Source organism: Ornithorhynchus anatinus, chromosome X1 (assembly GCF_004115215.2).
Source record: "Ornithorhynchus anatinus isolate Pmale09 chromosome X1, mOrnAna1.pri.v4, whole genome shotgun sequence".
NCBI classification, from domain to species: Eukaryota; Metazoa; Chordata; class Mammalia; order Monotremata; family Ornithorhynchidae; genus Ornithorhynchus; species Ornithorhynchus anatinus.
Genome location: NC_041749.1, coordinates 70,638,402 through 70,664,389, shown reverse-complemented (window position 1 = coordinate 70,664,389; position 25,988 = coordinate 70,638,402). Strand labels below are relative to the sequence as shown.

At 43.5% G+C, this 25,988-nt stretch overlaps 1 protein-coding gene and 1 non-coding gene across 4 annotated transcripts in view; both read right to left on the bottom strand.

Moving 5' to 3' along the window:
• Positions 1-4,080: 4,080 nt before the first annotated feature.
• Positions 4,081-25,988, bottom strand: part of DENND6A (DENN domain containing 6A) — a 110,463-nt gene continuing 88,555 nt past the window's right edge. For all 3 annotated transcript variants that reach the window (XM_029050634.2, XM_029050633.2, XM_001510993.4), the window contains 11 exons: positions 24,603-24,725; positions 24,292-24,387; positions 23,763-23,857; positions 16,881-16,946; positions 15,338-15,402; positions 11,750-11,839; positions 10,715-10,768; positions 10,339-10,448; positions 10,124-10,226; positions 7,561-7,635; positions 4,081-6,515 (listed from right to left, as the gene is read on the bottom strand). In XM_029050634.2, the coding sequence (XP_028906467.1) occupies positions 6,384-6,515; positions 7,561-7,635; positions 10,124-10,226; positions 10,339-10,448; positions 10,715-10,768; positions 11,750-11,839; positions 15,338-15,402; positions 16,881-16,946; positions 23,763-23,857; positions 24,292-24,387; positions 24,603-24,725 (1,009 nt within the window). In that variant the 3' untranslated portion in view covers positions 4,081-6,383. The remainder of the gene's footprint in view (positions 6,516-7,560; positions 7,636-10,123; positions 10,227-10,338; positions 10,449-10,714; positions 10,769-11,749; positions 11,840-15,337; positions 15,403-16,880; positions 16,947-23,762; positions 23,858-24,291; positions 24,388-24,602; positions 24,726-25,988) is intronic.
• LOC114806977 lies at positions 25,477-25,614 on the bottom strand. Its single transcript, XR_003755030.1, has one exon. It is a non-coding gene; the product is annotated as a small nucleolar RNA SNORA7 (small nucleolar RNA).

The following is a 25,988-nucleotide window of genomic DNA, read 5'->3' as shown; positions in this document are numbered from 1 at the left end:
TCGAGTGATAGGATAGAAACCTCGTTCCTTCAACTTCCTGGCAAGTTTTCTCTAGGGGCTTGAGACCATTGTACATAAGAAGTTCAGCTATTCCACAAACAATGTGCATAATGTGGCCAGAGTTACTGCAGTTTATGATATGCTCGAGTTGTTGATCTTTGGAATGGCAATAAAAAAGGCTCTTAGCAATCAGCATAGGCGCTTGGTTATAAAGATGACCAAACTCCCCCAGGCTGGGAATGCATGCATTACCCTGGAAGCAGTTTAATCCCCCCCCCCCCACTGACATTCTGTTGAGCAGCTGCGTTGGGACCCAGTTGTAGCTTTTCTGGAGTACCACGATAGTAGAAGGGTTACCCCTGTTGCCTACACAGGCTAGGGGAGAGCACAAGGACAAGTTGCATGGTGATTAGTCCTCTAGACTGTAAGTTCATTGTGGGCAGGGAATGTGTCTGTTTATTATATCGTACTCTCCCAAGTGCTTAGTACAATGCTCTGCGCACAGTAAATGTCCAATAAATATAATAATAATGATGATGGTGGTATTTGTTAACCACCTATTATGTGCCAAGCACTGTTGTACCCTCCCCCAGCGCTTAGAACAGTGCTTTGCACATATTAAGCACTTAACAAATACCATCATCATTCTAAGCGCTGGGATAGCTACAAGTTTATCAGGCTGTACCACTTGGGGCTCACACTCTTGAGCCCCATTTTCCAGATGAGGTAACTGAGGCACAGAGAAGTGAAGTGACTTGCCCAAAGTCACACAGCTGTCAAGTGGCGGAGTTGGGATTAGAACTCACGACCTCTGACTCCCAAGCCCATGCTCTTTCCACTAAGCTATGCTGTCAATATGATTGATTAGTTCCATGCGGAAAGCACATATCCCATCCCTCACATCACGATTGCCATGGGAAGCTCTTTTGTGACTCCCAACCTTGGACTTGGCCCACTTGTTTGCAACAGCCCTTAAAACACAGTACAAGACATTTTTTCAAACCAGAAAATTTCATCTTGACAAAGTGATTCATCTCAGCATTGTGGATGCACATGTAGCAGAGCTGACCCATGGAGGAAGCCCTCCATAAGTCCTTGGGCTAATCGATTTTTGCAGGGCGCCCATGTGATGCGTAACATCATGTGTATGACATCATCGGAAAAGTCTCCCCAATTCGCCTGGCCTGTGGGACAGGGTGGGCTTCCGGCTGAAACTGAAGGACTGAGACTTAACGTCCCTGGGGAGGAGCGGGCCCTTCCCCCTACCCATCCCCAAGGCTCTCCTGTGCCACGCTCTGTCCCAAGTGCTTAGTACAGTGCCCTGCATACAGAGTTTAATAAATACAATTGAATCGAATGAGTGAATGAATCTCTCTTCAGCCCCCCAGGGCGCAGGAGAAGTGGCAGCCAAGTGGAACAGGTAGATGTCCTCAAGCTCCCACGGACCCTCCTGACCCTGTCTTCTTGCCAAAGGCTCTGAAGCGGGGTTGGAAAGAAGCGGTTGCCCTCTCCCTCCCTGCAGGCCCTTTGGAAAGTTCACTCTGAGCACTGCTCCATACTTGTGGTGTTTCCTGGAAGGGGTCGGAGCAAAGGCCCCGGCCCCTTCCTCAGCTTGGCCACCCTTTCTCCGCCTCCCATGAAAGTAAGCGACTGCTGCATTGGCTCTCCACAGTCTCCGCTCTGCTCTCCACCGGGCAGGAGAGAGAGAGCGTGCACAAGCCAATGAGAGAAACAGAGTCATTCGATCTGAGCGCCCCCAATCGCTGGAGTTTTCTAGGAACAATTCTCAGCTTCCTTTTCCCAGTAAATTCCTGGGCTTTACAGCCAGAAATGACTCAGCTGGATTACCAACAGAATTTGGAGCTGAAAGAACATCAGTCATCAGGGGTGAGGGACAGAGGGAGAAGGAAGGACATTGAATTTTATGATACGCTTCCTCTACTCTTCCACCCATGCCAGCTGGAAACTGGTTTGAGCTATGTGCCCCACACATGAAAGTCATCAGCCAGGCCTGGCCCCGAGCTCCACTCAACCGAGAAAACAAAACTTCTCGGGAATTTCCAGGATCTCCCACCTGCTAAAAGATTGCACTGGAACCTAGGGTGAGGAGACACAGCCATAGCTGATCCCCAGCAGCTCCCAAGGACATCCAGGTTCTTCCTGTGGTACTCTCAACCCCCGGCAGCAGACCCTCCTGCCCCATTGTGGCAGGCTGATTGGCCACCAGGAGTCCAACTCAGCCCACAGCTGCCTGGGAAAAGCTGGAGTGCTGCTGTCTTGTCCCCAGGCTGGCTGAACTTCAAGCATGTGGCCCTTAAATGTCTCCTTCAGGCACCCTCCTGTCTGTTGGACATGAGCCAATATTCCTCTCCATTTCCCTCCTCCCCACAAGGCCCCTCTCTCCAGTCTTCTGAAACTCCTCCTCTCCTTCAGAGTTGAGAATTACTAGAGTAATGAAAGATGGCTGCTCAACACGTACAGCCTTAGAGGGAGCAATGGTGAGGAGGGAAAAAGACTGACAGGAGGTCACTGTATACGAACCCTGGTGCCACCCCATTGTCTCTGATATCAAGCATGCCTGGCAGTCATCTTAGTAAGACCTAGGATGAGGTCCATCTGAGAATGTTTCAGGAGGGTGCCATCTTGATAATAATGTTGGTATTTGTTAAGTGTTTACTATATGCAGAGCACTGTTCTAAGCGCTGGGGGAGATACAGGGTCATCAGGTTGTCCCACATGAAGCTAACAATCTTAATCCCCATTTTACAGATGAGGTAACTGAGGCACAGAGAAGTTAAGTGACTTGCCCAAGGTCACACAGCTGACAAGCGTTGGAGCCAGGATTCAAACCCATGAGCTATGACTCCCAAGCCCAGGCTCTTTCCACTGAGCCATGCTGCTTCTCTGGAGGTACAGGATTTCAATCTGTAAGGCCATTGGGTTGGGTTATGTGGGTCTGGGCCATGGCTGTGCCACTCCCCCCCCCCCCCCCCCCCCCCCCGCACTTAACCACTTTCCCACTTTAATCATTTTAAGACTCTTTATTCAGCAATTAATTCAATTCAGAACACGATGGACCATTGGTTTCACAGTACTACACTATGCTCTTGCTTTTGTTTGGGAAGAAAGCTTTGAACTTATTGGGATGACGGTGTTCAACAACAGATGCTTAACACAAGAACCAATGCTTAATTGGTCCTGGGTAAGGGAGATGCCGGGCCGCTAAATACCGACACCTCTCCTCCCCGTCTTCATTGCCAAAATCAAGGTCTCCTGCCTGGAAAGTGGAGGTGAGAGCCGTGAATATTAAGAAAAGGAATCTTCTCTACTTCCACGTCTGCGCAAGGGTGCCCATTTCATGGTCAAAAGCAAGCTTACATAACTAGCCAATCTGTTAATATGTCAAAGAATCAGAAGATTGGAAGGGACATCTTGAGTAGCAGCGTAGTCTAATGGATAAAGACCTGGGAGTCAGAAGGACCTGCGTCCTAATCCTGGCTCCGCCATGTGTCTGCTGTGTGACCTTGGGCAAGTCACTTCACTGTGCCTTGGTTACCTCATCTGTAAACTGGGGATTGAGACTGTGAGCTCCACGTGGGACAGGGACCGTGTCCAACCCAATTTGCTTGTATCCACCCCAGCGCTGAGAACAGTGCATGGAACACAGTAAGCACTTAGCAAATACCATTATTATTATTACTTCACTTCTCTGTGCCTCAGCTACCTCATTTGTAAAAGGGGGATTAAAACTGTTACTTTCCCCCCCCACCCCCCATTTGGGACATGGACTGTGTCCAACCTGATTAGCTTGTATCTATCCCGACACAAAATAAGCATTTAACAAATACCATAAAAAAAATCTAGACAATTCCCATGTTATCAAGCAAGCCCGTCCAGCTTTACTGACAGGAAAACATTTGGGGCACCTGGCTCCTACCCATGGAAAGATAAGATCAATTGGTCTTTGTCACCAAATCTTTCAGGAAGTGAAGTGAGTTGGGAAGGAGCAAAGCTATGTTTAACCTAAGTATTTTCAAGTATTAGCCTGTCCTGAAATAAGACATAAATAAATATCACACGTTTTAGTATTTGAGACCTTTAATCATTTCATCAGGCAACTGCTGTGCCTTCTCTCTCCAAAGCCTCCTTCTCAGAAGTTAGTAAAAAGCCTTCCATAACAGACATAAAGCAATGATGCCTTCTGAGGCTAGTGACAGACAGTACGTGGTAGGGTTTAGATTTTAAAGAAAAAGTCATTCCCAAATATATAGTAATTGTTGAGAAAATAACATCAGTCTCAGATTTCCAATACAGTTTTATACAGCTGTATTTAAGTGACAAGCAACCATCGGGTGCCCAGTTTACAGGATTTTCTAGAGGTTATTCTTCAGTTTAAAAAAAACATAAATACAAACAAGCTACAGCCACACCCATTTCACTATTCTTCAGGTGTGCTGAAGAATAATTCTTCAGAAAATTAGCAAACATCATATAGTGGCATTCATTTCAAGATTCATTTTTGAATCAACACTATTACAGTTTCATTTCTGGTCACAAATTGCATATAAATGAATACTAAAATACGTCTTCTTGTAAAAAAAATACAAAGGTGACCTTTTACATCTTAATAAGGCTTCCTAGAAAGTTATGAAGCGTTTTAGCATACAAATGTAATTCCTCTCATCCCCCAAGGAGGACTGTAGATTCTTGAAAAACACTTGATCTAATCCAAAGCAAACAATTCATTTCCAATGCATAGACAGGTGCTCGCTCCATGGGGGCAATCGTCCGCCCAGCTTTTTGAGCAGATTTGCTTCTCCCAAGTCTCTGACAAGATCTGAGAGTACCCCAAATACCCAAAATTGGAGATCTCTGGCCTATCACCCATGTGAAGCCGTTGCCCTTCCGCTCCTCATCCTCCCTAAAATCCCTGTCTGCTTTTTGCCCCTATACTTAAAATGACAAGTTGGCACCTCTGTTCCAATGAGATATTCCTTATATAACTGTAAGGTATTATCCTCAAGGTCTTATTCATGAGTAAAAAGACTGTATATTTCTCTAAAACTGTAATGGTCTTATACTTGGAAGTACATCCTCCATCGATATAAATGGAAAGCAAAGGAGACCTGGGCAATCTCTTCTTTTTTTTTCCTAAGGAACACAACTAAATTTGTTTCTGCCATTGGAAATGAGATATCGGGCTAGATACACAAGTATTGTACAGTATGTGCCTATTTTTAAGTGGCTTCTGCTGTACCTCTTTTTGAAGCCCAAACCGCACAATCATTATGACCGATCCACATTCCGGCTTCTATGCATCATGGAACCGACCAGTCCAAAAAGTGAATTGAAACAGTGAAAGACAAAAAAGACTCAGTGTCAATCAGAAGTGAAGAAACTGAAACAAGGAATATTATTGAATCAGGGTTTTTTGTTTTTTTATAAAACAAAGGAGCCACAAAACAAATAATGCCACTGAAGTCATCTCGGGTAATCACAGCAAAGATGATCACATTAAAGGCCTATGTCCACTTTTTCTTTTCAGAAGATTTAAACATTATAAAACAAAACCCACTCTCTTTGTGAGATTGGCAACAATTCTGGCTTGGAGAGAAGCACCCATGATATTTGACCTAAAAGGCCCAAGTACTAAAGGACAGGAGATAATAGTTTCTCCATTTCCAAATCATGATTACATGGTTTCTCTTCTTTAGTGAGATAATAATTAAACAAAAATATACAGGGCCAAAAAGTCATGGAATAAAAAAGAGTGTAGGGTCAAAAGAGTCATCTCTACTAATTAATAGCCTTGGAGCCATAAAGTATCTATTTGTTAGCAGTGATTAATTAATAAAATATCTGGTATGTTACATAAAACTGAGTCAGCCCCAAGAACAACGGCTGGGCTTGTAATGTGAAAAATGTAGGCAGAAAGGAAGGCACTAATTAGATATCAACAAGATAGGACATCTTGGGGGTTTTTTTGTCTTCCTCTTTTTACCTTTGTGAATGTTCCTTTCCCCTGAGAATTAACTTGACTGGGCACAGTAGCATTAGTTTAAAAATAAATCTGCAATGCCAGCATTGCAGCATGGGATTTTACATGCTTTTGCCCCTCACAGGTCTCTCATAAGAGCACTTTTAAACATAAGTAAAAATATAGAAATATTTTTCCATTAGTCTGTATTAAAGTGGAGCCACTGTAAATTTTGGTTTAAAAAATGAGCTAAAAGTTTTCACCACATTAGAATGTCTTTTGGTAATACCTCTATTCCTAATTGCTTTCCATTGTTCTGCCTCAATCCTCTTTGTGAGGGTCTCTGAAATGTTTCCTATGCTTCATTGCTGAAAAATCCTGTTGATTTGAAAAATCCAAGGAGACATCATGTTTTGCCAGTTTTGAGCAGAATACCCTGCAGGTCTTCTGGCAGTGCTAAAATAATTGCTTCTATATGCATCTGTAACTTTTCCACAGTGCCAGGTTTCACAGGTAGCTGTTCACGATCAACCTGTAACTATAGAAAGAACTTGTAATAGTTTTTCAAATCCTCTCACTATTCAGGAATGTTTGACATTTCTCAAATGAAGAACCTCCCATTATCTAATGATCTCATGACTTTGAGAACTTACCCATAGCATGCTATTCACAAAACCCATGAAATCAGAGAACTTTCTTGCAGATGACTGAAGGGACCAAATCTAGGATTCATTTTTTTGCTCTAAATAAGGGTAACAAGGTGTGAGTTTTAGCCTACAAAGTACTAACCTTGTAATGATATAGGAACTATTATTGGAAGCAGCATGACCTAGTGGAAAGAACTTGGGCCTGGGAGCTGGATGCCCTGGGTTCTAATCCTGACTTGCCTGTGTACTTGCTGTGTGCCCTTGGGCAACTCACTTAACTTCTCTGTGTGTCCAGTCTCTCATTTGCAAAATGGAGATTCAATAACTGTTCTCCCTCCTACTTGGACTATAAGTAGGATTACACAATTACCTTGAATCTATCCCAGCGCTTAGAGCACTGGAAAGAGCAAGGGCCTGGGAGTCAGAGGACCTGGGTTCTAACCCCTGCCCTGCCACCTGCCTGCTATTTTGACCTTGGGTAACTTCTCTGTGCCTCAGGTGAATCATCTGTAAAATGGGAATTCAGTACCTGTCCCCACTGTTGTCCCTTAGACTGTGGGGTCTGACATGTTTCTGGCCTAATTATCTTGTATCTATCCTAGCGCTTAGTACAGTGCTGGGCATACGATAAGGAAAGAATACATAATAATAATAATGAACAATCAGTCGTATTTACTGAGTGCTTTACTGTGTGCAGGGCACCATACTAAGTGCTTGGGAGACTACAAACAACAATATAACAGACCCATTCCCTGCCCACCATGAGCTCATAGTATAAACTATTATAGTCTACGGACTATTATGGTGAAGATTATTATGTGGAAGGGTCATATGTGTTCTGGCTGAACACTGTGCTGGTGCGGTGGGCTGTCCAACTAAATTCCAGAAATTTTTCAGAAAAAAAAGCCTTTGCTGGCCTAACTTTTGTATACATACCAGTTTACTTTTCAACTTCAATACAAGGTCCACTGTTTCTACCTCAGTATGTTTCTGGGTCCAGAGAAGCAAATCCTATAAAAGCAAGTTTCACATGATGAAATCAATCTGTCAATCAATGGTATTTATTGAGCGCTTACTATGTACAGAGCACCGTACTAAGTGCTTGGCAGAATACAACAGAATTAGGGACCCATTCCCTGCCCATAACGAGCTTACAGTTTTAGAGGGACAGACAGTATGAGTAATAAATTTATAATATATAAAGACCTGTACATAAGTGCTATCGGGTTGGAGGGGGGGTATTTTTTAACTATATAATGAAAGCATTTTCAATAAAGCTTTAATTGATCTATGTTGATTCAGCAGGAAAGGATACTGAGGGGGCTGGTGTGGTTTTTTGAGCACAAACCTCAAAGTGGGTTCACATGAGTTTGCATGCATGCGGGTATCGATCAATCTATCATATTTATTGAGTGCTTACTGTGTGCAGAGAACTGTACTAAGTACTTGGGACAGTACAGAGTTGGTAGACACGTTCCCTGACCACAAGGAGCTTACAATCTAGAGGGGGAAACAGACATTGATATAAATTACAGATATGTACGTGAGTTCTGTGGGGCTGAGGGTAGGGTGAATAAAAGGTACAAATCCAGGGCAAGGGCAATGCAGACGGGAGAGGGAATAGGGGAAATGAGGGCTTAGTCAGGGAATGCCTCATGAAGGAGATGTGACTTTAGTAAGGCCTTGAAGGTGGGGAGTGTGATCTTCTGTTGGACATGAAGGAAAGGGAGTTCCAGGCCAGAGGGAGAACACAGGCGAGGGGTTGGCAGCAAGATAAACGAAAGCGAGATATAGTGGTGTTACAGGAGTGAAGTGAACATGCTGAAAATCAGTGAGGTCAGGTAAGTCAGTGAATGCTTTAAAGACAATGGTAAGGAGTTTCTGTTAGATGCGGAGGTGGATGGGCAACCACTGGAGGTTCTTGAGTGGGAAAATCTGGACTGAACTTTTTTTGAAAAAAGATCTAAGCAGCAGAGGAAAGTATAGACGAGTGGGAGAGACAGGAGGTAGGGTGGTCAGTAAGGAGGCTGATGTAGTAATCAAGATGGGTTAGGATAAGTGTTGGATCAACATGGCAGCAGTTTGGATGGAGAGGAAAGGGCAGATTTCAGTGATGCTGTGAAGGTAACACTTACAGGATTTGGGGACAGATAGAATATGTGGGTTGAATGAGAGAGAGGAGTCGAGGATGACGCCATAGTTGCAGGCTTGCAAGATCGGGAGGACGGTGGTGTTGTCTACAATGATGGGAAAGTCAAGGGAGAACACGGTTTGGGTGTGAAGATGAATTTTGTTTTGGACCTTTTTTAAAAAATGGTATTTGTTAAGCGCTTATTAAGTGCCAGGCACCGTACTAACGGCTGGGATAGATACAAGCATTTTGGTGTGACATCCAAGTAAATATATATCTTAAAGGCAGGAGGAAATATGAGACTGCAGAAAGGGAGAGAGAGATCAGAACAGGAGATGTATATTTGGGAATCATCTGCACAGAGATGGTAGTTGAAGCCATGGGAACAAATGAGTTCTCCGAGGGAATGGGTATAGAGAGAGAATAGAAGTGGACCCAGAACTGAGCCTTGAGTGACTCTCACAGTTAAGGGGTGAGAGGCAGAGAAGGGGCCTGGGAAAGAGCCTGAGAATGCGTGATCAGAGAGAGAAGAGGAGAATGAGGAGAGGACATTGTCAGTGAAGCCAAGATTGGATAATGTTTCCATTATCAACTCATGGCAATTTCTTCAACTCTTTCAGCAAGTCCTTGCTTACTTTTACCATTATCCTGTCCCTACTTTCAAATGTTCCAATTAACAACATTTATGGCAGTGTGCCTCAAGGTTGAAATCTATAAATAAATTTAACAAGAGAAGCAGTGTGGTCTGGTGGAAAGTGCACAGGTCTGGGAGTCAGAGGACCTTGGACAAGTCACTTAACTTCTCTATGCCTCAGTTTTCTCATCTGTAAAACGGGGATCCTACTTAGATTGTGAGCCCTGTTTGGGACAGGGACTGTCCTCAACCTTATTATCTTTTATCTTCCCCAGTGCTTAGTATAGTGCCTGGCACAAATTAAGTGCTTAGCAAGTACCGTAATTATTATTATTTATTCTTTATATTTCTGAAAATGGTTTTGTGTCAAAATGTAAAATTACATTCAGTCTAGAAAAATGGCTAAACAGGAACTTGATTCCTTTACCTCAAAACCTAGAACTTTCAGAATATGGGCTGTACTTTCTATTTTTATATTAGAGTGAACTCTCCTATGATATGTGTTTTCACTGTGTGTTTTGAACAGAACACTGTTGGGGAAATTAGGGAACATTCTCCTGACATCACATGCCCATCTATATAGAACATGATGCGATGATAGAAGAAATGGTGGTGCATGCAGAGTGAGTCAAAGCCAAAATACTGTAATAAGAGGTTCTGAAAGAATAATTTTACCCTTCAACATTTTTTATTTACCCAAGGGGGGCAAGGGAGGGAAAAAGATGTGTCCTAACCTCATCACAAAGAGCTTCTAAGTGTAATGCTTCCAATTTCTGGGTCATTTCCTTCTGCCGTGTCCTGAACCAGCCATCGAAGTTTGGAGATTTTAGAAAATGCCTTGAAGAGATAGAAGAATGTGCCTCAGTAAATTATGCAAAGTCCAAAACTCAGAAACAGTGTGAAAGAAATCTGGCATTGGAGAAAAGCGGATCTACTATACCACACTCACCTGTAGAGTCCTATCCAATCTCCTTTTAACCTGGAGGTTAGCTGAGGTCCTGCTTTCTCAAGTGTTTTCATAAATTCTTCTTGAAGAAATGGTCTCAACTGAGGTGGACTCTAAAAAAATGAAAAAAAGGACACAGGTTGTCACTGGGACTTTTCAGTGATTAAATTATAACTGTTAGACTCATCAAATAAGAAATAGAGAACATAGGTCAATTAATGTGATAATTTAGTACCAAACTTTCACTTTAGTCTATTTGGGAAATTAAGGATAAAGTTTTTCTTAAAATTGATTTGTCTAGATAATCATCACCATCTTCCACTTCATTTTCCAGGGACGACCCGACTCTTACTAAAAATTGATATGACAACATTTATACCTTCCAAGGAGAAATGCTCTTCTGCAAAGGCATCAAACTTGCCACATACCGTTCCTAAATCAAACCAAAGAAAAATTATATACAAGTGACAGGTCTCACATACCTTATGTTCCAAACTTTAACTTGCACAATATATTAACACACTTTAGAATGACTGACGACATTCCTGGTGGCTAATAAACCCTAGGAGAGATCTGGACTCTCGGAGTCAATCAATCAATGGTATTTATTGAGCGCGCTTACTGTATGCTGAGCACTGGACTAAGTAGTTGGGAGAATACAACAGAATTGGTAGATACATTCCCTGCCCACAACAAGATTATAGTCTAGAGAAGCAGCATGGCTTAGTGAATAGAGCCCAGGCCTGGGAGTCAGAAGGTCATGGGTTCTAATCCTGGCTCCACCACGTCTGCTTTGTGACCTTGGGAAAGTCACTTCATGTTTCTGGGCCTCAGTTCCCTCATCTGGAAAATGGGGATTGAGACCGTGAGCCCAGCATGGGATAGGGACTGTGCCCAACCCAATTTGCTTGTATCCACCCCAGCACTTAGTACAGTGCTTAACAAGTACCATTATTATTATTAGAGACTATCAAACTTCTCACCAGATTCACCTAAATCAGAGGTTTTTCAATGAGGGAGGAAGGTGGTGAGGGGAGAGAAATATGGGTAAGCCTAGAATACCACATGCAGTTCTGGCTGATGCATTTTGAGATGTGCATAGAAAAGAAGTAGAGAAAGTAGAGAGCAGTCAGAAAGATGAAGTAGATTCCCTATGAGGATAGACAAAAGATTAGGACTCAGTCTTTTACAGTTTAGCTTTGCTTGAAGCTGCAAATTTAGTAGGGAATAATTTGAAGGCTCTTATTAAAACAGAAAGAGACGATAAAAAAGTTAATGTCTTAAAATAAATCTGTTTCAATTGACAAGATATGTTTGAATCGACAAGACACTTTCGATGGAAAAAGTTTTAGAAACTCTTCTGATAGATTTGTCAGCTCAGTTGTTTGTTAGTAGTCTATATTGGCTAACTTACTAATGGAATGATAAAGCTCTGTGTCAGTTCCAAGAAGTAACGCCGAAGAATTGCACTTTGGGCTTCAGAAGGACGCTTCTGCTGAACACCCTGGAAAATGATTTGGGTTAATATGTGAGTGCATATTTTTGTAAAACACAACTATTTAAAATAAGAAAAAAAAGCATGGTTGGTCCTTTTTTTAATGGTCTTTTTCTGCTTGGGAAGAGCTGCCCTGTCCTCTCTGTCCAAACAGCTACAACCTTGAGGCTCAGGTACTTGTCATATCCCATTATAATAATGAGGGTTTTTTCATAGCCTTCTCACTGGTCTCCCCAATCTCCAGTCTTTCCCATCACTATATTGCTGCCTGGACCATTTTGCAAAGAGGCCACTCTTCTCAGGTCTCTCCACTCCTCAAGAGCCTTGATTAGGTAACCATCAAGCAGACACTCCTGACCATTGGCTTTAAAGCAGTCAATCAGGTCTCTGTCCTACTTATCCACAGTTTTCCCAGTACATTCTAGTTTAAGCTCTTCCTCCCAAATTAACCTCACCAGGCCGCCTTCTCGACTTTCCCACCTCCTCTCTGAAATTCCCTCCCTTTCACATCCACCAGACCACACACAGCTCTTCCCATTTTCAAAGCCCTCCTGAAATCCCATCTCATCCCGTAGGAAAGAATATGGGCCTGGGAGTCAGAGGACCTGGGTTCTAATCCCAGCCCTGAAACTTGTCTGTGGTGTGACCTTGAGTAAATCGCTTTACTTCTCTGTACCTCAGTTCCCTCATCTGCAAAATAGGGATTCAATACCTTGTCTTCCTCCTACTTAGACTGTGAGCCCCATGGGGGACCTGATCATCTTGTATCTACCCCGGTATTTAGTACAGTGCTTGACACAAAGGACTTAACAAATACCACAATTATTATTAGTATTATTATTAGGCTTTCCCCAATTCATTTTTTTCTTTTCAGGTCATATACCCTAACTACCACCTCAGAACTTCCACACCAAAAATGCATTTATGCACTCACACCACCTGTAGCAATTAGTCATCTATATAACTATTTTTCCTTTCTATTCTATGTGTAAATTATTTTGTGCTCATCTCTCCTGCTAGACTGAAACTTCCTTGAAGGCAGGGATAGAGTCTAATTAGTGAACTCCCAAATTTAGTCCAGTGCTCTGCACACAGTAGGTGCTCAATGTCTCCTCATATCTCAAGACACCTGCTAAGATGATTTCTGTGGGATCAATTATTTTCATTTCATACTGGAACATCCGGTTCTAAGATGCTTCCTTGGTTACAAGAAAGATTATGAGGGTATTAGTCATAGGGAGGCATGGCAACATGTGAAAAAGGAGCCTGGTCAATCTTTGATTCAGACTGTGTTTCTGTTGATGCCATCTGGCAATACAGTTTGAACCTCTGTTACTGCTCGACAGCAAAGCTTTGAACATTTACTCTGCTGGGCCTGGTCCAGGTTGCATTGGCAGAATCCAGGACCCTGACATTCCCTGGAACTCTTCTGGACCCTATCTTTCCTCCCAACTCCTGGTTTTCCCAAAAACCTTCCCTCATCTTCTCTTCGACCCTACTGCAGCCTCCTCGGGAGTCTAATTCAAACATCAAAAGAGCTGAAGCACCACTTTTACTCTGGAAGGCCTGTCCCTAGGTGATTTCCAAAAGCAAAATAGATATAGAATTCCTGCTGTATGTGCTCTTTGGTCAGACAGAGGCTAAGAACGGACTCCTTGGAGAGCCCTGAGCTAGGCTTTTGGGAATATACATTAAAAGCCCCAGTTCCTGCTCTCAGAGTTTACAGTCTGATAGACACAAATGAAACTTTTTGGGTATGCTTATGAAAGCTCTGAGTTATTTAAGTGATCCCTTGGAGGTACTCCAGGGAGTTTCCTGGAGTCCTCCTTTAAGGTCTAATCCTAACCAACAGGTTGCGCTATAGGCACATATAGCAACAAACTCCCTCCTACTTCCACTTTACCAACAGGAGGGGAGGGAGGCAGTTTAATGTGTTAAATGGGAGATCACCACTGCAGGCTCCCTCAGATCCGTTTGTCGCTTGAAATAGAATCCCAAGGAGGCTTCGGGGGAGTCCTGTAGACCTCTTCAAGATGTAATAATAATAATAACAACTCTGGCATTTGTTAAATGCTTACCATGTGCCAAGCACTGGGGCAGATACGAGATAATCAGGTCCCACATGGGGCTCACAGTCTGAGTAGGATGCAGAACAGGTATTGAGTCCCCATTCTGAGTGAGGGAAGATGTATATTTGATCTGAATCCCTAGATGAGATGAGGGCACTGGAGGGACAATTTTCTTCAGGGACACTAGAGGGAAGAACAGGAGGTCAAACTGTTGCATCACATGCCCTCCATTCAGTTTCTGTCTCCCCCCTTTTAGACTGTGAGCCCCCTTTGGGCAGGGATTGTCTCTATTTGTTGCTGAATTGTACTTCCCAAGCGCTTAGTACAATGCTCTGCACACAGTAAGCACTCAATGAATAGGATTGAACGAATGAATGAATTCAGTTGTGGACTCATGACAATATTCAAAACACAGTACCGCGCCCTGGGGGAAAGAATCGATGGACATGAATTCTGACAGAGTGTCTGGTCTGCCGGGCACTCACGATATAAGAGAGGGGAGGACAGGTACGCAGGGGGGAAAAAAGTAGCAGGCTAAATTCAACCTTTCAGAAACACTAATGTTAAAAAAAAAAAATCCTCACTTTTTGGGCATCTAATCACTTCGGTCTTGGCTGTAATGTTCAAACCGCCACAACCCTCCCAACATTTCAAATTTCTTCCACGTTGGCAGGTGGATGGCTAAGGAACTCAGGCCGTTGTTTGCCAGTGGGCCCTGGGACCCCAGTGGAGAGAGTTCCAGGTCACATGTCACCTGACTGTGGCTCACCGTCCATGTCCACCTCGATTTCTAGTTTGCCTTCAAAGATGGTGCGGCAGTTTTTTTTTTAATGGTATTTGTTAAGCGCTTACTATGTGTCAAACACCTTTCTAAGCGCTGGGGTACGTACAAATTGATTAGGTTGAACACAGTCCCTGTCCCACATGGGGCTCACAGTGTAAGTAAGAGGGAGAACACGTATCCCCATTTTACAGTTGAGGAAACTGAGGCACAGAGAAGTGAAGTGACTTGTCTAAGGACACACAGCAAGCAATTGGCAGAGCCAGGATTAGAACCCAGGTCCTCTGACTCCTAGGCCTATGTCCTTTCCACCAGGTCATGCTGCTTCGCATGTAGCATTGTGAGCTGTTTGAACTATTATTTGCAACAATAAGGTTCACAAACAAACATGAATATTGGTTAAGCTTGTCATTCACATAGAACGTAAGCAAACGTGAATTTTTAACTTTGGCTAATTTTAAGTTTATTTGGAGTCCTACTAAAGGAAAATCTAGATATTCCAATGGAGAGCCTAGATTTGCTCTAACAGAAAAGCAAACAAAAATTGAGTTTGTACCTTCACATCAGCTACCTGACTTTGACAGGGAGCACTCTACGAAGCCTTGACTCGCTGTGGGACGAGTCGGGTTTCAAAGTAAATATCTTTTAGAAAATTACCTTTTGTAGCTGTTTTATGATTTCTTCATCTCGATTCAAGAATGGTTTATAAGAAGAATAGACACCTAGAAAAATTAAACAAAGACAAAACATTTTTAGAAAAGCCCCCACAATTAGAGTTCTACAGATAAAAAAGCAAGTCGGGCCTAGGTTCTGAGCCTTACTGTGGGTTTGGATGGTTCCCAGACAATACCCAGAAGCAGCATGGCCTAGTGGATAGAGCATGGGCCTGAGAGTCAGAAGGACCTGGGTTCTAATCCTGGCTCAGCCTCCTGTCTGCTGTGGGACCTCCACTTCACTGGGCCTCAGTTACCTCATCTGTAAAACAGGGATGAAGACTATGAGCCCTGTGTGGGACAGGGACTGTGTCCAACCCAATTTGCTTTTATCCATCCATCCCAGTACTTTGGACGGTACCAGGCACATTGTAAGCGCTTAACAAATACCATCATCATCAATACTCTTGTCTCTCATGCCACAATGTCATCCCTTTCCTTCCACCCCCTGCACCTCCTGCTGCAGTTCCACTCTCTCACAGGAACAAAACCGCACCCAAAACGACCCTGTCAAGAAAGGAAGATTATCTCTAGCTGTGCTCTTCCTGCATGCCACCAACTACCTTTCAGTACTGCCAAAGCAGCACTGCAGCCATTATTCTGCTGCAAAAGGGCCAGTCGGAGACAAAGAGAGTGGCGAGAGATGCTGAGAAAGGAAAATTCAAGATGAGGGACAGACAGTGAGGTCACAGAAGGCAGGGATTGGAGAGCGGGTGTAAAGAAAGAAGGACAGAAAGGCTGCAAAGCAGTTAAAAACAAAAAGCAGTCAATGATAAAGGCTTGCATCAATAACAGGAAGGCAGCACAGCCTAGTGAATAGAACACAGGCTTGGAAGTCAGGAGACCCAGGTTCTAGTCCCAGCTCTGTCACTGGCCTACTCTGTGACCTTGGGTAAGTCACTTAATGTCTGTGGACCCCGGTTTCCTCATTTGTTAAATGGGGAAAAAAAACAAACAAACCTGTTTTCCCTCCTTGAGGCTATGAGCCCCACATGGGACAGGGACCGTATCTGATCTGAATGTCTGGTAAAATAATAATTACAATAATAGTGATGGCATTTGTTAAGCGCTTACTATGTGCCAAGCACTGTTCTAAGCACTGGGATCTAACTCAGCTTTTAGTGCTTGCCATACAGTGAACACTTAATAAATACCATCGTCACTAGATGAGGGATACTGAGAGGCAGAGAAAAGGGTGAATGGGAAGGGGAAATTAGGAAAGGTAACAGGAGGTGACAAAAGCAACTGAGAATGCAGAGGGCCAGAGAGGAAGATCAAAAAGTACAGAGAGATGTTAATGGAAGAAACAGACATACAGATCAACAAGAATCCAGGGACATGGGTAAGAAGAGGAAAGAGGGATAGGGGCAGAGGGACAGGTAGAGAGAGGGAGGCTGAGAGAATTACAAGACAGGAAAAATGTTAAAAACCAAAGAAAAATACAACCACCATTTAACCCAGATGGAAAAAAAAATCAAAGGTACTACCTGGTTTGGAATCCAAGGTCTTTAGGTTCTTCAGCTTTTTCACTTTCATTTGTTTGGGAATTTCACCTACATAAAATATTACAGCTTTAATGTTTTTTCATACTAATTTGGTTATTATCAATTTAACAATATTAGAGAAACACATATTTACACATGAAATTATGATCATGGGTAGGAAGGACTAGAGAAACAACCCCAGTGCCTTAAAGAGTTGTTTGAATGACTATTATGTGTAGAGCCCTACACATCGTAGGGCATGCAAATGATTTTATCAGTCTATCGTATTTATTAAACACTTCCTGTGGGTAGGACACTGTACTAAGCACTTGGGAGATAACAACGTAACAGAATTGGTAGACTCGTTAATACCAGGAACCTGGTAATATACAATAGAAGTAGAAGACAGAGTCCCTGTTCCTGAGGAGGTTATACTTTAACTGGGGGAGGGGAGAGAATGGCAGATAATAATGTTGGTATTTGTTAAGCGCTTACTATGTGCAGAGCACTGTTCTAAGCGCTGGGGTAGACACAGGGGAATCAGGTTGTCCCACGTGGGGCTCACAGTCTCAATCCCCATTTTACAGATGAGGGAACTGAGGCACAGAGAAGTTAAGTGACTTGCCCACAGTCACACAGCTGACAAATGGCAGAGCTGGGATTCGAACTCATGAGCCCTGACTCCAAAGCCCGTGCTCTTTCCATTGTGCCACGCTGCTTCTCTAATACACAGTATACAGTATAAAGACAATGGGAAAAGAAGGGAAAATGTAAGGTGTAACTGGTAATAACTAAAGCAAGCAAAAATGAGTAACTAAATGAATAAATAAGTGGAATAAAGGCATGAGTGCTAAGGATGGCTAACGGGATGACCTGATCAGAGCAGTGGGGAATTAGTCAGGTCCTTCCTCTTATCTGGTATTTATAGGCTAAACCACTGCTTTCCCCATCTTCCCCCAACCCTACAGCACTTATGTATCTTTAAATTATATATTATAAATTATTTATTCATATCAGTGTCTGCCTCCAGCTCTAGACTGCAAGCTTGTTATGGGCAGGGAATAAGTCTGCTAGTTCTATAGTATTGTACCCTCCCAAGGACTTAGTGCAGGGCTCTGCACATAATACGTGCTCAATAAGTGCTCACATCATCAGGAGGACTTCCCTGATTAACGTCCCTTCTCCCCTGACTTCACCCCCCCATCACTCCACAACTTTGTGTGAGCCACACACTTGCACTTGCAACCCACTTTTGTACATATCTTACGCCTTAAGCACTCCCTCACCTAACTATCCACTTTCTCCCATGCTAGACTGTAAATTCCTCAAGGGCAGGGATCATGTCTACTAACTCTATTGCATGTATTCCCCTGAGCATTTAGTACAGTGCTCTACACAAAACAGGTGCTCAGTAAATATCGTTGATTGATAGGGAAAGAGGAGAAGGGATGTGGGGAGGCGGGTTATGCCTGAGGAGCCTGTCTGCTCAAGGGCCTATTGTGGGGAAGGAGAGATTCATTCAATAGTATTTATTGACGTTTACTATGTGCAGAGCACTGTACTAAGCGCTTGGAATGTACAAATCGGCAACAGATAGACAGTCCCTGCCCATTGACGGGCTTACAGTCTAATCGGGGGAGACAGACAAACAAAAACAATAGCAATACATAGAATCAAGGGGATGAACATCTCATTAAAACAATAGCAATAAATAGAATCAAGGTGATGTACATCTCATTAACAAAATAAATAGGGTAATGAAAATATATACAATTGAGCAAACGAGCACAGTGCTGAGGGGAGGGGGAGAGGGGGAGGAGCAGAGGGAAGGGGGGGAAAGAGGGCTTAGCTGAGGGGAGGTGAAGGGGGGGTAGAGGGGGAGCAGAGGGAAAAGGGGAAGTTCAGTGTGGGAAGGCCTCTTGGAGGAGGTGAGCTCTAAGTAGGGTTTTGAAGAGGGGAAGAGAATCAGTTTGGCAGAGGTGAGGAGGGAGGGCATTCCAGGACAGCGGGAGGACGTGGCCCAGGGGTCAACGGTGGGATAGTGATATGCCACAGAAGATGTTGCAGAGCATTTGAAGTAGAGCTGTTGTTTGGCCACTCTTGCATTAAGGTTTTACCAGTCACACTGAGGATGACTGTAAATAGAATTCGGGGTATGAATACTGGCAGCTGCTGGAAGGGAGTAATGAAGATGGCAAGACCAGAAGCTAGGATAAGGTGCTGAAACAGTGGTTGCAGTGAGAAAAACAAGGGGGGAACCACCAGCAAGAGGGGCAAGGACATAGGAGGAGGATAGTCTCTTCAGTGCTATTTCGGCTATCCCGATCCACGCCCCTGCCTCTGTCCTGACTTCTACAGATGGACTTCTGCCCTACAGCACATATCCCACTTCCACCTTGATTACTGCATGAGTCTTCTTGCTGACCTCCCAGCCTCCCGTCTCTCCCAGCTCCAGTCCATACTTCACTCTGCTGCCCGGATCGTCTCTACAAAAACGTTCAGGCTGTGTTTCCCCACTCCTCAAGAGAAACTCCTTATCAGTGGCTTTAGAGCACTCAATCACCGTGCCCCCTCCTACCTTACCTCGCTGCTTTCTACTACAACCCAGCCAGCACCCTTCACTCCTCTAATGCCAACCTACTCGCTGTACCTCGATCTTGTCTATCTCACCACTGACCTCTCGCCCACTTCCTGCCTCTGTCCTGGAATGCCCTCCCTCTTCATAACCGACAATCACTCTCCCCAACTTCAAATCCCTATTAAGAGCACATTACCTCTAAGAGGCCTTCCCTGATTTAAGCCCTCATTTCCTCTTCCCCCACCCCCTTCTGTGTCAACTTCACACTTGGATTTGCACCCTTTATTCACCCCTCCCTCAGCCCCACAGCACCTATGTACATATCCGTAATTTATTTATTCATAATAATGTCTGTCTCACCCCCCAGACTGTGAGATGGGCTGGCTAAGACACAGGGAAGGGGATCGCTCATCCCGTAAAATGCACAGGGTTCAAGATCAGCCCCTGCATTGGCCATAATGTACATAGAGAAGCAGCGTGGTTCAGTGGAAAGAGCACGGGCTTGGGAGTCAGAGGTTATAGGTTCTAATCTTCGCTCCACCACTTGTTAGCTGTGTGACTCTGGGCAAATCACTTCACTTATCTGCGCCTCGGTTACCTCATCTGTAAAATGGGGATTAAGACTGTGAGCCCCACATGGGACTACCTGATCACCTGTGTCCCCTCAGCGCTTAGAACAGGGCTTTGCACATAGTAAGCACTTAACATATACCATCATTAATTAATTAATTGATAGCAAGCACAAGTGGGCTAAACTTTGGGGCAGGGGCAAGTTTTTGGTTTTTTTTTTTCTCCTTAATGTTACTTACTGAGTGCTTACTATGTGCCAGGCACTGAACTAAGTGCTGGGGTGGATACAAGCTAATCAGGTTGGACTCATTCCATGACCCACAAGGGGCTCACAGTCATAATCCCCATTTTACAGATGAAGTAACTGAGGCACAGAGAAGTTGAGTGACCTGCCCAAGGTTCAGCCACTGAACCAGGGGCTGCAAATACCTGGGCACACAGCAGTGGGGATGGAGGAATAGGAAAACAACTAGATGTAAGTTCAGTTCTCTCTCTACCTCTCTCCCATTCTCCAACAAGTACCATTCTTACTGAATCCCCCAATTCCTGCCTCACCCAGCTTCTCCAGCTGGCACTTATGCAGGTGGAACCCTTCTGCTCCTCCCTGTGGGCCCAAACATGGCCCTCCTTCTGCCTCCTCCCTTCCCAGTCCTGAAGCTTTTTGGAGCTGGAAAATGAGGGAGGAGTCAGGGGAACAGGGGGCAAGGGACAGTGGAAAAGCTACTGAGTGCATGGGAGTATGCTTGGAGGGTGGGGATTCCACTACTTCCAGATGACGTGCAGGGTGGAAAGTCCCTCTCTGGACAGATCGGGAGGATACTCAATCAAAACAGCATGAATCTGGGCTTTGTCCTCCCAGGGAGTCTTGAGGTAGGGAACTGGGCCCGTAGCCTTCTGGGGGTTGACCCCCTCACCTCCCAACCACCGCCCCCCCCCCACACACACACCATCACAAACCCCCAAGCAAGCTTCCTGTTGCTAATTCCTGCCTTTTCTTGCCTCTGCTTCCCTGCCCTTTCCCATCCCCACATGCAGCAACAGCTTATTGCTCTGAAGCAACCACATGGGGGCGATAAACTCTATGGCTCTTTGCTGACCAACTGCTCATCGGTTTCTTTTTGTTTGATTCTTAAAAATAATAATAAAAAAAGATTGCCAATGCCTGCATTAGATATCAATTCAAGTCACTCACAATTTTCTTGTCACTTTGATGGACTTGGTAATTTTCTTCATTGGGAATTTTCTACAGAAAAGTTTAAAACATTTGCACATGGCTCTATTTCAGAGTCCAAACTTTAAGTAGGTTACACAAAATAATCACCAAACTACAAGCACATCAGAGAAGTGGTATGGAATTCAGGAAGTAGGGGAAATGTTACACACATTGTATTCATTCATTCAATAGTATTTATTGAGCGCTTACTATGTGCAGAGCACTGTACTAAGCACTTGGAATGTACAAATCGGCAACAGATAGAGACAGTCCTTGCCTTTGATGGACTTACAGTCTAATCGGGGGAGACAGGCAGACAAGAACAATGGCAATAAATAGAGTCAAGGGGAAGAACATATCATTAAAACAATGGCAAATAAATAGAATCAGGGTGATGTACATCTCATTAAACAAAATAAATAGGGTGATGAAGATATATACAGTTAAACGGACGAGTACAGTGCTGAGGGGGTGGGACGGGAGAGGGGGAGGAGGAGAGGAAAAGGGGGGAGAAGAGGGTTTAGCTGCGGAGAGGTGGGGGGGGTAGAGGGAGCAGAGGGAAAAGGGGGGAGCTCAGTCTGGGAAGGCCTCTTGGAGGAGGTGAGCTTTAAGTACGGATTTGAAGAGGGGAAGAGAATTAGATTGTCGGAGGTGAGGAGGGAGGGCGTTCCAGGATCGTGGGAGGACGTGGCCCAGGGGTCGACGGCGGAATAGGCGAGACCGAGGGACGGTGAGGAGGTGGGCGGCAGAGGAGCGGAGCGTGCGGGGTGGGCAGTAGAAAGAGAGAAGGGAGGAGAGGTAGGAAGGGGCAAGGTGATGAAGAGCCTTGAAGCCTAGAGTGAGAAGTTTTCGTTTTGAGCGGAGGTTGATAGGCAACCACTGGAGGTTTTTAAGAAGGGGAGTCACATGCCCAGGGCATTTCTGCAGGAAGATGAGCCGGGCAGTGGAGTGAAGAACAGACTGGAGTGGGGCGAGAGAGGAGGAAGGGAGATCAGAGAGAAGGCTGACACAGTAGTCTAGCCGGGATATTACGAGAGCCCGTAGCAGTAAGGTAGCCATTTGGGTGGAGAGGATAGGGCGGATCTTGGCGATATTATAAAGGTGAGACCGGCAGGTCTTGGTAACGGATCGGATGTGTGGGGTGAACGAGAGAGACGAGTCAAAGATGACACCGAGGTTGTGGGCCTGAGAGACAGGAAGGATGGTCGTACCATCCACAGTGATAAGGAAGTCTGGGAGAGGACCGGGCTTGGGAGGGAAGATGAGGAGCTCAGTTTTCATGTGGGGTTTATAGGCACTATTTGGGAGCTTTAAAAAAGCAACCTATTTACTATAATTTAAGACCTAATTTATGACTACTTTCTCTAACAAAATTTATTTCCTTTAAGTACATTATTACCTCACCAATCAATTCATGCTAAAGATCAATTCACGCTACAGCTCCCTTCACCTAAACTACAGAGATTCCTAGCAGGAATTTTTACCACTGAAAGAGAAAACCAAACAGTGAAATTCCACATTACAATTGTTAGAGTTGCAAACAGTGAAATTCCACATTACAATTGTTAGAGTTGCCTAGCCCTAGATCATTTAAGAGCAGAATGGCTGAAACTAAGTTTAACGATAAAAAACATTCTTCAGCTACTCAGTCTTATTAACCTGGATGACTGGTGTTGAACATTGAACTGTCAGAGCTTAAACAAAGATGGACTTTGAATCAAACCAATCGTCAAATTTCTTCTTGAGCCACCATTTTCTAGGATCATCTACAGCCCTGCAACCTGAGATGTGGGCAGGGAACGTGTCTATCAACTCTACTGTATTGCACTCTCCCAAACACTTAGTACAGTTCTCTGCACAGAGTAAGTGCTCAATTAATACGATAGCTCGATTGATCGGGTACAACCCTGGCAAGAGGCAACATTTAACTCTCTTGGAAATCGTATAATGAAAGTTTAAAAAAATAATTTTCAAAGCAAAGGAGATTCAGATATACCATTAAATGCATATAAGTTTTAAGAGTGGCCGATGCTTTTGGACTACATTTGGAGAGTTCAGGAATTTTTTTTTGGTAAAGACTAGGACATTTAAGAGATTTAGGGGTTTAAGTGAAAGATATACTTAAAGATAGATAATCCAAAGTGCTCTTCTGCAATAAATATGGAAATGTAATAAAAGTTTTTAAAATTATGAAAAGTTAATTCATGATTCCTGGAAAAATCAGATTCATATGAGTAATAAAGATCCAAAAAAAGAAAATCATAAGAACTGCTCTCCTATCCTTCAAATTGGAAATAATCCTCATGAGCCATTTCACCTGTTTCATTTTATCAGCATTTAAATGAACGGATTAACATACATTTCCATCACAGTCAGGAAATGACACCCAAACAATCTCAATTTAAGCAACAAAGATTATTCCAACCCACATCCTCACACTCAAGTGGTATAACCTAAAAGAAAACACAGGTGGAATAAAAAAGTTATTTTATATCCTTAAAAAGACACTGGATTTATACTCTACCTGCCAATTTAATGTCTCCTATTCGAATAATGTGTGGCCAGTGCTGAAGAGTTTTAGCAAAAAATGGGTTTGTAACTCCTAAAATAACAGAAGGCCTAAACAAAACAAAAATGAAACACAGAAAAAATAAGAATTGGTACCAAAAATAATTTTAAGTGTATTCATTTGAGTGGACAATATATAGATTGTGGTGCTGCCACTGCTTCTTTCAAATAAAAAGGGGATGATACTGTCTAATATAATACTTCCTCCCACTCTAACAGGAATACTAATCATTCAGGTAAAAGTAATGCAAAAACTCCCACCCAAAAAACATCAGAATTAATCTTTTATGCATTGGGTCTCTATTTCCCCCAAATTGAAGTCCCATTAGCAGTATCGTGCAATATGAAGAGAGACAAGAGCCCCTCTCTCAGAAGAAGAACAGTTTCCAAACTAGATTTAGCCTCTTAAGAGTCGTACTGCACTAAAAATTCCAACTTCAGTGATAAATATTAATCCATCTTTAACAGCACTTTATTTTACTCACGAAGCCTGTGTACGGGTGGTATATTCTTTGAATTCACTGTCATGTATAGTGAAATACGGTCTGAAATCACTACAGTACTTCAGTGGAGAAATACAGCTGTGGCCAGAGAGAGAGAGGGAGAGAAAGGGAGAAATATTTTAAGTGCAAAGGAAATGACAGGCAATAAGCAAGCCATTACTTAATAAACACAGATATACTAAGGGCAAAATGGAGGCCCATGAATAATCTTTCCATTTCACTGGAGTGTAAATCCATTTCCAATTTAAGTGATTGGACCAACGGAAAGAGACTAATAAACATAAGGCATTTACCTAATGAGAGCCAAAACAGTTTCTGAAGACTCAGATGGAGATGGAGCCATCACAACAAGAGATTCTCCCAATAAAACCAGTTCCCAAAGCATCTGGCTGTGAAGGAACACTGGACAGAAACACCTAAAAAGAAATGAAAAGATGGCAATTCATTCTATTTTCCATCATCACATCTGCTTCCTAGCAGCAAGAATATGCGACTGAAAGTCACAAGACCTGGGTTTTTGTCCTAGCTCTTCCAACTGCCTGCTGTGTGACCTGGGATAAGTTGTTTAACCTCCCTGAGCCTCAGTTTGCTTATCTATAAAATGAGGATATAATACCTGTTCTCCAACATCTTAGATTGCAAGCCCTGGCTGGGACAGGGGCTATGTCTGATCTGTTTGTCTTCTATCTACCCCAGCATTTATCCTGGTGTTCTGATTTATACTAAGTGCTTAATAAATATCACAAATATGATAACAAAATGGAAGGAAAACCCAGTTTTGCATGTAAATCAGGAATTTAAATAATGATTTGACTTAGCCCTCATTCCCCTTACCCCCTCTCCCTTCTGCGTCACCTACGCTTTTGGATTTGTACCTTTTGTCTTGTCTTATGCTAACGAGTCATCTCCGACCCACAGCGACTCCGTCGACACTTCTCTACCAGAACGCCCTACCTCATTCACTCAATTGTATTTATTGAGCGCTTACTGTGTGCAGAGCCCTGTACTAAGCTCTTGGAAAGTACAACTGAACTGGTAGTGTATCCATAGAGTTTTCTTGGTAAAAATATGGAAGTGGTTTTCCGTGGACTTCTTCCATGCAGTAAAACTGAGTCTCCGCCCTCAATTCTTTCCTAGGCTCCTGCTGCCCAGCACAGGTGAGTTTTGACTTGTAGCAGATTGCCTTCCACTTGCTAGCCACTGGCCAAGCTAGGAATGGAATGGGTAGGCCTCTGCTTGACTCTCCTTCCCAGAGCCGAGATCGGTAGAGTACTGGAAACTCTCCAGGTGCGATCCTGAGAGGGGGTTGTACCTATTCACCCCACCCTCAGTCCCACAGCACTAATGTACATATCTGTAATTTATTTTAACATCTGTCTCCCCCTCTAGACTGTAAACTCCTTGTGGACAGTGAATGTGTTTACCAATTCTGTTGTAGTGAACTCTCCCAAGAACTTGGTGCAGTGCTCTGAACACAGGAAGGACCCAAAAAATATCATTGAATGGTAAACATATAGGGTGAACATTTGATAAATACTAAGAATATGAAATTGAGGCTTAATTTATAGCATAGCATGGTGTCTCTTCTTGGAATAACATCACCATCGTCTGACCAATTCTTAATTACCAATACATGTTTCCCGGAAAGCTTTTCTATGGATAAAATCATTTCGCTAGGT